The 13,958-nt window shown below is 28.2% G+C and overlaps 3 protein-coding genes across 6 annotated transcripts in view; 2 read left to right on the forward strand and 1 right to left on the reverse strand.

Annotated features, from left to right (window-relative positions):
- Positions 1-4,869, forward strand: part of LOC119603605 (blood vessel epicardial substance) — a 40,717-nt gene extending 35,848 nt beyond the window's left edge. The window contains exons 6-7 of one of the 3 annotated variants that reach the window (XM_037955684.1): positions 2,653-2,685; positions 3,483-4,869. In XM_037955684.1, coding sequence (XP_037811612.1) covers positions 2,653-2,685; positions 3,483-3,547 — 98 coding nt within the window. In that variant the 3' untranslated portion in view covers positions 3,548-4,869. The remainder of the gene's footprint in view (positions 1-2,652; positions 2,686-3,482) is intronic. The other 2 variants (XM_037955685.1, XM_037955686.1) reach the window with 2 other exon arrangements.
- LOC119603607 lies at positions 23-8,111 on the reverse strand. Of its 2 annotated transcripts, none has more exons than XM_037955689.1 (3): positions 7,956-8,111; positions 7,483-7,893; positions 23-565 (listed from the first exon to the last, which is right to left on the reverse strand). In XM_037955689.1, the coding sequence occupies exons 1-2, from the start codon at positions 8,013-8,015 to the stop codon at positions 7,504-7,506; spliced, it is 450 nt and encodes a 149-aa protein (XP_037811617.1). In that variant the 5' UTR covers positions 8,016-8,111; the 3' UTR covers positions 23-565; positions 7,483-7,503. The 2 variants fall into 2 exon arrangements, with proteins under 2 accessions (XP_037811617.1, XP_037811618.1); XM_037955690.1 differs by having other exon boundaries at positions 7,478-7,893.
- A 3,563-nt stretch (positions 8,112-11,674) lies between these two features.
- Positions 11,675-12,770, forward strand: LOC119603598 (malignant T-cell-amplified sequence 1 homolog). Its single transcript, XM_037955675.1, has 4 exons — positions 11,675-11,787; positions 11,856-12,008; positions 12,075-12,377; positions 12,559-12,770. Exons 1-4 carry the CDS (start codon positions 11,777-11,779, stop codon positions 12,638-12,640), a joined length of 549 nt encoding a protein of 182 aa, XP_037811603.1. The 5' UTR covers positions 11,675-11,776; the 3' UTR covers positions 12,641-12,770.
- The last annotated feature ends 1,188 nt before the right edge of the window (positions 12,771-13,958 follow it).

The following is a 13,958-nucleotide window of genomic DNA, read 5'->3' on the forward strand; positions in this document are numbered from 1 at the left end:
AAAAAAACGACACTGGTAAAGCAGAAAAAACCGGTTTTAAAACCGGTTGAAAAATCGAGTCGATCACCCTACTAAGTAGCAATATAGTAAAATAAAAAAGTATTACATATTTTTAACTTATTTATATAATAAATAAGCATTTTAAAAGTTTCCTAATAAAATCTAACTAAAGTTTTGTACAAATATTGCTTTAACACTAAAGTAATATTATCTCAATATGTGCCGAAAAATTATGCAATTCGATATCAATCGAAATCTTAATTTAAATGAAGATTTCGTTTATTATCGAATGTTGTAATTTTGCCGGCTGGCTACTTTTAATCAGAACGAACGAACGAGCATATCGTTTTGATAACAACTACCAGACATTGAGAGTAAAAAAGAGGTAAAACGTGTCTTATGCAAATTGCTTTGCTTTTATAGAAACACTTCCTTGAAACCAAATCATTTAAGCTGCATATGTTCCTTGGAGTTCCTGAATTTTTTTTCCACTCCTTGTATCTCAAAGAAAACGTCTTTTAGAACAGCATCCTTACAGCTTCTAAAACAGTTATTCTTTCTTCAACTGTAAATAAAGTAAATATAGAAAAATAATAAGTTATTAAGAACAATCATGGTATTTAACTATAAATTTCCAGCTAAGAAAATATTGTGTTAGTACTAGTTTGCGTTGAGAGCTACTCTATTCCCTCTTACTTCTATAAAATTGTCACCCTAATGAACTAAATATAGCAAATACTAGAATATAGACAAGACTATAGACTAGACTATAGACTAGACTATAGACTAGACTATAGACTAGACTATCGACTAGACTATAGACTAGACTATAGACTAGACTATAGACTAGACTATAGACTAGACTATAGACTATACTATATACTAGAGTAGGCTATAGACAAAACTATAGACTAAACTAATAGTGAATCGCAGATACCAGAAAAGTTTACATTTCTAAAGGACGGAGCAGAACTGAATACGAATTTAGCCTCAGAAGAAGAGAATCCATCTCATTCACCCCTATCGCCAATCAACATTTCACGTGAAATATGGTCTCTTTTCACTTTTTTCATTCACTAACTTTTTTGTCGTGAAAAAAATTCCCCTGTTGCGAAATTTGTTGATGGAATTTTGTAAATTTTCCCTTCAAGGGGAATGAAAATTTCAAAGGAACAAAAATTTCACTTCTATTGTCCAGATATCGTGTCAAGAAGTTTGAAAAAAAAAAACGTTTTTGGTTATGTCATCTGAAAGTCCAATCTGCCGACTTAAAATAAAGGTTTAACCACTCTTATATCTGCTTCTTTCTTCAAGACATCTTGTTATTACAATTGTTTCCAAAGTGATGGTTTTAGAACTAGTTTAAAACCAATGAAAGAAGTGATTACAAGAAAACTCTTAAGAACTTTAGAACAACAATAATATTCCATAGAATGAGTTCTAGTAGTAATGAGGACATCACTAGTTCCAACGTTGATATTAAAGGGCCGCTTCGTTCTGCTTGCATACGTTTTTGAACAACTTATTATGAAAAAATTTAATATTCATTACTAAATATATACGTAAATGGTTTTAATGAATTATTGTTAGTCTAAAGATATGCAAATTTATATTTTGCAGAAAAAAAAAACGCATTATATATTTATAAATAAAAAATTATGAAAAATTTACATTACTTTGTCTGGCGTCTTTTTAAATATATTTGACGTCAATCAGTCTTGTGAAAGAATTGGAACGTAAAATATGAAATACGTAGAGGTTTTTGTTTTGCATACAAATATTTGTAGATAAAAAAGTTACACAAATTATTTCCAAAAATTTGAAATTTTCAAAAACAACAAAAAAATTCCTATTCTTGCTTTAGCATTAATTAAAACTCTTTAAATATGAAATGAAAGGTTGCAAAACATATCGCTCATTTACTACAAGACTGGCATAATGCAAAATTCAAGTTTTTCGAACTGAGGGCTACAAATCAAATGTCATACTAAAATCGATTTTTCAAATCCCTTGTTTTATTTAATTCATTAAACATTCAAAGCCAATTTTTCTTGAGAGGAGTTTTTTTGGATTATGACAGTCTTGTGGTAAATGAGCAATATGATTAAATTTCTACTTCAAACTAATGTTAATGAACATTATTATCTCATTAAGGAAGAAAATGTTAATTACGTTTTGTCAACCTTTCATTTACTGTAAGTTAATTATATTTATAATTTAATTTAAAAAAAAATAAAAATTATAAACAATTGGAAAAAATAAAAACGAAAATTAAAGATAAATCTTGTATAATTAGTTATTATTTAATTTGAATTATGGCCGATTTTAGAAAACAAATGCTTTAAGCCTTAAAATATTCCCCCCACTACCTTTTACAAATTTTTTCTCAACTTCTAACAAAAGAACCAGAATTTGTTTGTTATTTTTCAAAAAAATACACTCACTCACAAATAAATTACATATAACAATTTTTTTTATTATTGCTAATTCATTAAAGAACAAAGTTCAATCAGTTTTAGTTTGTTTGTTTTTTTTTTTTTTTTGAAATACTTTTCGTTTAGAAAATTTTAATTTTGATTTTCTTTTTTTGTTTTCAACAACTACAACTACAAAAACTAATGACAACTATAACAACAACAATAATAAAAATAGCCCTACCACGGATATCGAAATATTATGAAAGTGGTAAGTATTACAAAAAAAAAAAAAAGAATTTATAATTTATAAATAATTAATAAAAAATAATTTTTCAGTTTGATTTTTTTTTTCATTTCTTTTAAATCTTGTTCTAAATTTAAAAAAAAGTGTTTGTAAATACAAACAATACTATTTCGTTTACTACTGTATATGTGTTTGTGTTGTAATGTTTTCTTAATTAAGTGTCCAATTAGATTTTAGTATTAGGTAACTCTTCGTTTGGTTTTTCTTTTAAACTAAAATGTTTTAAATTTTTTTTGTGTTATGATTGTACAAATTGCATGATTGATATATTTTTGTTTCTATTTTTCTTTTTTGATTTAGAAAAATTATTAAAAGAAAAAACAAGTAATGATTAAAAATTAAGGCAAATATTAAGGTTACTCTTTTGGAATGTTTAAAATTTATGCAAATATACAAAGTTTCCAACTTGCTAGTATGAACAATAAAAACAAGTTCAAAACAGTTTCTTTAAGCTTTTAAGCAAATGTCTAGTTTGCGAGTTATAATGTAAAAATTCTAAAACTGTTACTGCCTTATGCAAAAACGATTACTAAAGTTAATAATAGTTTACTAACAGTTTACACAACTTAATAATCGTTTTTGGCTAAGGCATGGCGTTAAAGCGCAAACTTATGTAAATGATTAGTATTCTTTACAATTTCCTTAGTTTGCTTAATTATTAAACAATTTCTTCTATGAGTGATCTTAATATTGATTTCAAAAACAATTTATTTTAATTAATTAAATAGAAAACCAAACAAAACAAATTTCTCTTTTTACAGTAGGAGATCCAAATTCATGGCGTTTGGGACGCATAGACGAGACTGATACCGAGACGGCTGTATGAGTACGTAAGAAAATCTTGCTATTATATAGTGCTCGTCGTCGACCCTGTAAGCTTAGACTATGAAAATTAATTTTTGAGTATTATTAGCAATTAAGATACAAATTTTATTCAAAGAATAATTGTAATGTTTTTCTATGAGAAACAAAATTTTGTGGAGTTGGGGAGTTTAAAACGGATTTCAAAGTTAGGTAGAGTAAACTTTATTTTCATGAAAAAAATGGTGTTGAAATGATAACAGAAGTGTTATAATTATGCTTCTAAAATTGAATAATTTAAAACTTTTCTAAAAGTTCTTTGTTAAGTTTGTTTTTGTGGTAATTTTTCTTTCGGGATAATTTGTGTCAATAGATTTAAACTAACTAATACCATGAGACTTGATTATTCTGCACTCTTTTCAGATGGTCAGGAACCTTCTTCGACTTTCGTAAAACAATAACCCAGTGTTAGAGGTTTTTGTGATATAACTAGTTCTATAATGGATGCACATAGAAACGCTCTAGATTCTCTAATAACAGTCCCTTTTGTAACCCGTTTTATAAATCATTTTTATAAAGCTTTCGTTTCGAAATTTAAGTAAAATATACTAGAATTCTTATTCGACATCGAAAGTCATCATCTCAAAAAGTTAAATTACGACGAATTTAAGTCGATCACATATCCAGTTTAGTTTCTAGAATAACAAATTTGGAACTAATAATGCCACCATTACTTTTGTGGAATATAATTGTGATTTAAATGGACTTCTAAAGAGCTTTCAAGGATTCAGTTATTAGATGTGAATTATACACAAATTCAATGCAACAATTTATACATACATATATCGAAAGTTACAAAGGGAGAAATTCAAATAAGTTGTTTATATACAATTCTTCACTGTTTCTTAAAATTTGTGGATCTTCAAAGTTTTATGATAGAAATGAAGTTGAAATCTTATTTAGAAGCTTATTTTGTGATCATCACTATACCATACTTGAGAATGTTGTATTTAATAAATCGAATAAAAATATAAAAGAACATTTCCATAACCATTATTTTTAGTTAAAAATTGCTTTGATGATAAATTGTTGGAAGTTCTTCCCTGGGCAAAAACTTTCTGTTATACAATCTTTAATCGATTGGAAATCGAATCGTTCTGAAATAGGGAATCAATTGTCATAAGATCGATTAAAACTAGAGCATGATTTTAAAAATGTTTGCCACATTTCTTAAGAATTTTGAAATTTGTGATTAAAATTAATCTTAAAAACGTATAAAAACAAATCTATATCCTCTATATTCAAAATTTGTTTCTCATTTAAGAACATTTATATTTAGCGAAATTGTTATATATACAAAAATATTATTATTATTAATATTATGATTATTATTTTTTCATATATTTACCATATAAGCAGTACATAACAAAAGAAATTTAATTTAAAACAAATTAAACAAAAACTTTAGTAAGTATATAAATGTGACAAAAAACCAAAAAAGATAGATAAATCGCAAATTGTTAAAACTTAAAAATACAAAACAAACAAAAGAGAAAAATTTAATTACAAATAATAACAAACAAAACAAAAAAAAAAAATAGTTTAAATTTAGTAAAACTTGAAGAGAAGTAATAAAAAATAAACTCAACATAAACTTATGGGTTTTAATAAATGTTGCATTTTAAAGCCCATAATTGGTTTTATTTTTTTTAAAAAAGGCAATTCCTCATGCAACAATCTAAACCAATAACAACAATTGGTGTGTACCTTTATTTTTGTTATATTTTTTTAATGTAATTTATGTAATAAATAATAATAAAACTAAATAAATTTCAAAATAAAAAAAAAAAAAACAAATACCAAAAAAAGAGGAATAAAATAATAAAGAACAAAACTAAAATGAATAAAATATTTCAAATATTGTATGCGAATAAAAAAAAATTAAAAATAAAAAAAATAAATGTGGTTTTATTTACTAAGGTTTCTTGATAGGACAAGTGATCTAAATTTAAAAAAATATATACATATACTATTATGGACCAACTTTGCAAAGTTTGACAGATTTTTCATAATAAAGCAGTTATCTTCAATAATACCTTGTTTCCGATACATTTAAGCAATTTATGGACGAAAAACTATTTCCTGAATGAGGCTTAATATGGGGGCTAGAGGCACATATAGACCGATCCGCTAAATTTCATCGCGATATTAGTGTTTATAAGTGTATTTTGGAAATTAGTCATTTTCTGAAGGAGACTATATGGGAGATAGGGTCAAATGAGGCCCGATATTTATGAAATTTGGCAAGATCATCAAAGATTGTATAAATCTTAGTTGTGCCGCTTTCTTTCGATATATGTATTACGTATATTTAACATAGTTATGAGCTCGAAAGCCCTTTTAGGTGTTTTCGGTTGTATGAGGGCTTGGTGAAATAACGTATCGATTTTAACAATTTTCAATAGACTTCGTCATTGGTTGCATATGTCAAATTCCATCCAATTTTCTTGAAAATTGCGACCTTTACTTTGCGCACAAAGTTTACATGGACAGCCTGCCAGACGGACGGTAGGGTAAGGCTTAATCGACTCAGAAAAGGATTCTAATTCGATTGGTATACTTGAAGGCATTTATGGGACAAATATTTTTGTGGGAACTAATATACATTGGGTATAACTCTCCAATTTTGACAAAAATTTTACCACTTATAGGCCTTTTAATTCTATGATTTATGATATATGTCTTTTGGTCAACAAATGTATAGTTATGGAGTTATAGACCTTCGAAGTTAAATATATATATTATCAATATCTTCTCTATTTAAGAACCCATCCGGACAATATATATATCATTAGAAAGAGCTCTGAAATACCTTTTCAACGATATATAATATGATCGTTTTTATTAACCCTTTGAGGACCAATTCCACAAAAAGTATTTTAAATACCTCTCCAACGATATATAATAGAAGCTAATTTATTAGCCTATTGAGAAGGATTAATACAAACTGTGCTTTTTATATTAACCTTTGTTAATAAAAGTTCTGTTATATCAAAAATTCATTCATAAGAAAGTACCGATTTATGTATATTGAGTAAATTGCGATTTTTCTGGGTAAATATTCGGAAATGGGTATGTAGCGCCGGACCCGAACATTTTTTTTTTAATTTTTTGGGTAATGAAATGTTGTATTTGTAAACCCAAAAAAAAAAAAAAAATTTTGTGGGTAAAACATTCGAAACATTCGAAAAATTATTTGAAAAAAATCGCGCGATTTTTTTCAAATAATTTTTCACTATTTTAAATAATTTAAGAATTTTTTTATCACAGTCTCTCTTTACTATTTTTAAACTTAAATATCATCGCCATTTATTAAGAATATTAGCACATATCTATACATCAAAAGAAAGCTTGAAATCTTTTCTACAATTTTCTCGATATTTATCGGTACCATTATATCGAAGGATTTATGAAATAACGGCACTTTCATCAAAAAACTTTATATAAAAAATACTTTTTGTGGAATTAGTCCTCAAAGGGTTAATAAAAAGGATCATATTATATATCTTTGAAAAGATATTTCAAAGCCTTTCTAACGATATATATATTATCAGGATCGGTTCATAATTAGAAAAGATATTGAATATATATAAATTTAACTTTGATGGTCTATAACTCCAAAACTATACATTTGTTGACCAAAAGACATACTTATATCACAAGTCATAGAATTGAAAGCTTTATATGTGGTATAAATTTTTTCATGATCGGAGAGTTATACCTATAATATATTTAAGCCTTTTTGTGTGTAGTTTCTTATTATTTCCTTGGTGTTACAAAAAAAAACACACAAACGCATTATTAATTTTCAACTATAGTGATTTAGGTTATTAATAATATTTATTATTGACTACATTCTATTAAATACCATAAATTAAAAAAAAATCTAAATTACCTTACCTAAATTGTTTAAAGTCAAAATCACGATAACGTATTTATACGTATACGTTTTGTAACCGAACTCAATTGAAATTGGTAATCATTTTCGAATATATCCAAATAATCTTCATCACTACTTTCTTGACGGCGTTTTTCACCCAAAGGGCTAGTCATTCTAGTGTTGTCTGCGGGACATAATGTAACACTGGGAAAATCTATATCCATTGAGTTGGAGGCGCTGTCAATAGTTTCCACCTGCATATGTTGCCTCTTGTCATTAACACAATCTAGATTTGTAGCTGGTACTGTAGAATTATGTTTACATTTTTTACTTCTTTCTGGTCTCCGGGAAAGCGGCATTACAAAAGTTTTGTACACCCTTAACAGTTCGTCATGGGTTAATTCATTCATATTTTGTATTGGCAAATGACGCTGTAAAATTATTTGTTAAACAATTAAGTTTTCTCTTGTATTACTTTAATAAAGTTACTTACTTGATTAAGTATTCTTAATATATCATCACGACTTAATAATTCTGGCAGGGCAAACTCCATTTCTTATGTGTAACAATAGATTTCTATTATTAATTTTTATTTTCTTCCGACGCTATAACAGAGGCCTGCGCCGACAAATATTAACGGCGGAGGCGACTGACACCAAATATGTCGGCGGCGGCTTAAAATCGACTGCAAGCCGGCTAAGTTTTCAACTACGTTTAGTTTTTTAATTTTCAACGATTTTAAATAAAAACGGAATCCGAGAGATCAGAAAGTGGGATTTTGGAAGCAAATATATTGTTTATAACAACAAAACAGAGCAAGCTCAAAAGTTGTGTGAGAAATTATGTAGGCATGAATAAAAAATTCTTAAAAATTAAAAACAAATCCTTTCTCCAAGTTTTACGAGGATCTGCCGATATTTAACCCTATCCTCCATATAAAACATCTTGCAGAAAATCAGTTTCTAAAAAAATTTGTATTAAGAAAATTATCAATAACGTAAAAACAAAGATATTTTATTTGTTTATTTACTAGCTATACCCAGTGTGCTGAGCTACCCTAAAAGCAATATAAATAGCTTAATGATTTTGATGATTCTAACTACAATGGTTTTCCAGACATACAATTTGTTACATATGGGAGATTCCACGCAAATTATTGCAATTTCTCTAAATGTTCTTCAGTAAAATTTGAAGACTCTAGCTCTAATAGTTTCTCAGATATACGAATTTTTCTATTTAATTCATATGGGAGTTCCAAGACCCCCCAAAATCTCCAAAATGTTCAGATGAATATTAAAGTTCTTCGTGCAAAATTTGAAGAATTTAGTTCTATTAGTTTCCCAGATAAACGAATTTTTGTATTTAATTCATATGGGAGGTTTCGCTCCCCTCATTGGTAGTCCCCCAATTTATTACCCAAAATGTTTACATGGATGTTAAATTTCTTCCAGAACAACATCATTTAAAGGGATCACAAAAAGATTGAAAAATATTCCAAAAGTTTCACTTTGAAAACATTATTAGAGTGTATGAAAACTCGCAACTCTAAAGGCAGACTATTCCTATTTTAGCGGTAATTTATTTATGATTAAGTAAGGAGAAAGAGTTATATTCGGCAATCATTTGTCGTAAAAAAGCAAATTTCGGAAGTGGTCATATACATATATATATGGACTTTGATCATTAGATTAATAAGAACGTCACCGTGATTTTCGGATTAGGGACTTAAATGTGGAATTGGGTCAATTATGGACAAAGTTCTCTATAATTTAAAGTACTTTTTTTAATTCTACCATAATTCTATCATAATGATAACTTTTGGAATCATGTATTAGCTATAAACTAATTTTCTGTAAGAGGGTTATATTGGCGGACCGATCCTCATAAAATCAATTATTGAAGGGGGCAGGGTCAATTATGGCCTATAGAGATTTCGATTGATATCGAGCCTTTTTGCAAAATGGACGTAAGCGAGATAAATTTTCGTTCAATTAGGATACTGCGTCTTTAATTTTATGTTTATATATTTAATATTTTAGAAAATTCAAAAAGTACCAGTTAAAGAACGAAAAATTACCAGAAATACTCCAGTTTAAATTTTCATTCACTGAAGTCCCTGATTGCTTAGTTTTATGTTTTTAGGTTCATTATAAAAGAAAATCCCAATAGTACCAGTTGAAGAACGAAAAAGTACCAAAAAGTCCCGTTTTATATGTTCTCACTTACTCCATGCCCTACAGGATTAATTTCATGTCTATAGGTTCAATATTATAGAAAATTCAAAAAATACCTTTTGAAGAACGAAAAAGTACCAAAAACTTCCCTTTTATATGTTATCACTTAATCCGGGCTGTACATTCCTAATTTCATGTTTCTAGGTTCAATATTATAAAAAATTCAAAAAGTACCAGTCGAAGAACGAAAAAGTCCCTTTTTATAGATTATAATTTACTCCAGGCTCTACATATTTATTTTTATGTTTCTAGGTTTAATTTTATGGAAAACTCAAAAAGTACCAGTCGAAATTTTGTAGCAATCGCAAAAAGTGCCAGTCAAAGAACGAAAAAGTACCAAAAAGTGGCATTTTATAGATTCTCATTTACTCCGGGCTCTACGTGCATAATTTCATGTCTCTATGTTCATTATAATAGAAAACTCAAAAAGTACCTTTTGAAGAACGAAAAAGTACCAAAAAGTCCCCTTTTATAGGACCTCACTTAATCCGGGCTCTACATGCTTAATTTCACGTTTCTAGGTTCATTATTATACAAAAACTTAAAATGTACCTTTTGAAGAACCAAAAAGTCCCCTTTTACAGGTTCTTAATCGGGGCAATACATGCTTTCATGTTCCTAGGTTTAATATTATAGAAAATTCAAAAAGTTCCTTTTGAAGAACGAAAAAGTACCAAAAAGTCCACTTTTATAGATTCTCAAGTGCTTAATTACATGTTTCTATGTTCTAAGTCAAAAAAGTACCAGTCGAAGTACGATAAAGTACCAATAAGTCCCATTTTATAGATTCTCATTTACTCCGGACTCTACTTGCTTAATTTCATGTTTCTAGGATAAATTTTATAGAAAACTCAAAAAGTACCTTTGTAGAACGAAAAAGTTCCGAAAAGTCCCTTAATTATTAATTTCATGTTTCGATTTTAATATCATAGAAAACTCAAAAAGTACCTGTTGGAGAATGAAAAAGTACCAAAAAATATCACTTGGTACCGGTGTTCAAAATAACACCCCATTTGCATATTTAGTGTTTCTTGAATAAAATCAAATTTCCCGTTTCTACCCCTCTTGGTACTTTTTTCCTCCCCATTAACGAAATGTATGTATGTATGTATGTATTTGTATGTATGTAAGTTAATAAACCAAAAACAATGTTTTATAAAAAAGTACCAAAAAGAGGTAAAATTTTCACCCCTTAAACGTCCGAATATCCAAAAAGTACTAAATTCATATTTTTATTTGTTCGTCAAGTTATGAAGGATTCAAAAATATTTTTGAATGTTCTCTGCTTTAAAAGATACATGGGGTGCAAAAGAATCCAACTACAATATCGTCTATATTTATTAAGATATTAGTATATATCCATACATCAAATGAAAGCTTGAAATCTCTTCTGCAATTTTTCCAATATATATCAGTAACGTTATATCAATGGATTTACGAAATAACGGCATTTTTGTGAAAAAACTCTATATAATTGTGGAATTGGTCCTCAAAGGGTTAATAAAAAGGATCATATTATATAACGTTGAAAAGGTATTTCAGAGCTCTTTCTAATGATATATATATATTGTCCGGATGGGTTCTTAAATAGAGAAGATATTGATAATATATATATTTAACTTCGAAGGTCTATAACTCCATAACTATACATTTGTTGACCAAAAGACATATATCATAAATCATAAAATTAAAAGGCCTATAAGTGGTAAAATTTTTGTCAAAATTGGAGAGTTGTACCCAATGTATATTAGTTCCAAAAGTAGTTTTTGACTTTGCAACTTTTTGCATTTATGAAAACTTTCCGACTTATTACAATTTATGGAAAGTCGATTTTAATACATTAATAATTATGAAATTGTTGACTTAACAAACTTTTTAATATCGCCTTTTAAACATTTACTTTGTTATATATTTATTAGAAACCCTATTTAAACATGTGGTACTTTAACGATGTCAATATATATAAACGTATGATAGTTATCGATAGTGTCATCGCTAACTTGCCACCTCTACTATTAACGCATATTTTTTGCATTTACTAAATTTATTATTAGTTCTTTTTTATATTACTGCCCTCAAAATGTTTAAAAAGTAGGTTTTACGATTTAATAAATCAAATTAAAAGAAAAATACTATTTACTCTAATAATAATATTTTAGATTTGAAGAAAAAGAAAGTGTTTCATCCATACAGCAATTGAAGTCGTCGGTGCAAAAGGGAATAAGAGCAAAGTTGCTAGAAACCTATCCCTTGTTGGAATCACACATTGATGTTATTCTACCCAAAAAGGACACATACCGCATAGCAAAATGGTAAGAGTTTGGTAAAGAAGAAATTGTTATGTTTTCTTTATTATTTGTCGCTTTAATACATTTTAGTCATGACCACATTGAATTGCTTTTGAATGGTGCCGGTGAACAGGTATTTTTCCGTCATCGTGATGGCCAATGGATGCCAACATTGAAATTGTTGCACAAATTTCCCTTCTTCGTTAATATGCAGCAGGTGGATAAGGGTGCCATACGTTTTGTTTTAAGTGGTGCTAATATTATGTGTCCCGGCTTAACCTCACCCGGAGCCATGATGACACCGGCCGAAAAGAACACCATTGTTGCCATTATGGCTGAGGGTAAAGAGCATGCTTTAGCAATTGGTATAACAACATTGTCTACAGAAGATATGTGAGTAAATTGTATAGTTCAATATAAAATAAAAAATCCGTAAATAATTTTCTTTGATGGGAATACACAAAGAGAAATGTCTAGCACTTTTGGTTTAACATACGGATGTGTATTATTTTGTATAGTTTTGCCAGAATGTATCATAATTAACTCTATTAATTTCTTTAAATTACTTTTGCAGTGCTAAAATCAACAAAGGTATTGGTGTGGAAAATTGCCATTATTTGAATGATGGTTTGTGGAAAATGAAACCTATTAAATAAATTCATCTAGTCCTACTGTAGCAAACAATCTTTTTATTAAGAATATTAATTGCATTTTATATGTACAAGTAAATTAATAAAGAAAAACATTATGATGTCACATTCAGATTATGTATAAACTGCAACTTAATTCTATCCTTTTTTTTTTTTTTGGTCTTCTTGTTTCAGGTGAGTTACGAAAATTGATATATAAAATGTTCGAAGCATTATATTTTTTGAATTTTCTGGTCAAGTCTATTGTCTAGCCTATAGTCTTGTCTATAGTTTAGTCTATAGCCTAGAATATAGTCATCTCTGTAGTCTAATTTATAGTTAAATCTATTGTCTTTAGTCTATATTCTCATACCAAAAATAAAGTACTAATTTTGGTATAAGTTAGTACTATGTATTTTAAAATTAAAATTTTCTGTCTGATTTACATATATAATCCTAGGTCCTAACAAAAATACTAACTGTTAACTACCGAGCTATATTTCGCTTATGGGTATTTTCACACATTTAGCAGCTTGTTTTTCATAATGAAAAGGAACGCTAGTCGTCAGGAGTATATATGACTGAAAAACTTCAGGCTATTTGGTTTTAGAATACAGTTACAAATTTGTATCCTTATTGACAACCGAACAAATCAAATATTTATAAGCTTGTAAAAAAAGATTCTGTGAGAAATTATTTCAGTAAATAAATAACGTTCCAAAGCTTAAAATTCATATTCCAATGGTAAAAGTATTTAAGAATATAGTTCCAATTAAATTGCAAAGGTTTTTATATACAATACCTACACCTGTACATTTGTTTTGTCTATTAAAAAACGAAAGGAGAAAAGGTCATTAAAATTTTACTCTTTTAGGTCTAAGAATATATTTATTTCTAAATACACATATAATTATAAAATATTTCAATCATAAGCGCGCAAATAATTCATTATTTTCATATTTAATTTCATTTTACAAACAAAAAACATGTTTACAAGTTCAAAATCATTAAAAAGGGGCACAACAAGCAAAGCGCTCATTAAAAGGATGATGACGGAAACGATTACTGGGTGACCTTTGTTGTTGCTGGTACGTATGCATAATTTATGCCATAAAAACATTTATATCATTCTTTTATTGTGTATATTTTTTTTGTGTTCTCCTACAAAAGTAGATAAACCACCTGTTAATACACAGTCTGTGTCTCACCGTGTGTGTACATCATCGTCGTCATCAACATCTCATCATCCAAAAAGATACCAACAGGCTTCAAGACAATAGTGAGTGAATATGTTGGACTCACTACTCAAGCAGTAGAAACTCAAGTCCATAACACAACAAAACAA

The sequence above is a fragment of the Lucilia sericata genome, unplaced genomic scaffold (genome assembly GCF_015586225.1).
Source record: "Lucilia sericata isolate MDLA Ls3-8-SP2 unplaced genomic scaffold, ASM1558622v1 Contig000314F_arrow, whole genome shotgun sequence".
In the NCBI taxonomy this organism is placed as follows: domain Eukaryota; kingdom Metazoa; phylum Arthropoda; class Insecta; order Diptera; family Calliphoridae; genus Lucilia; species Lucilia sericata.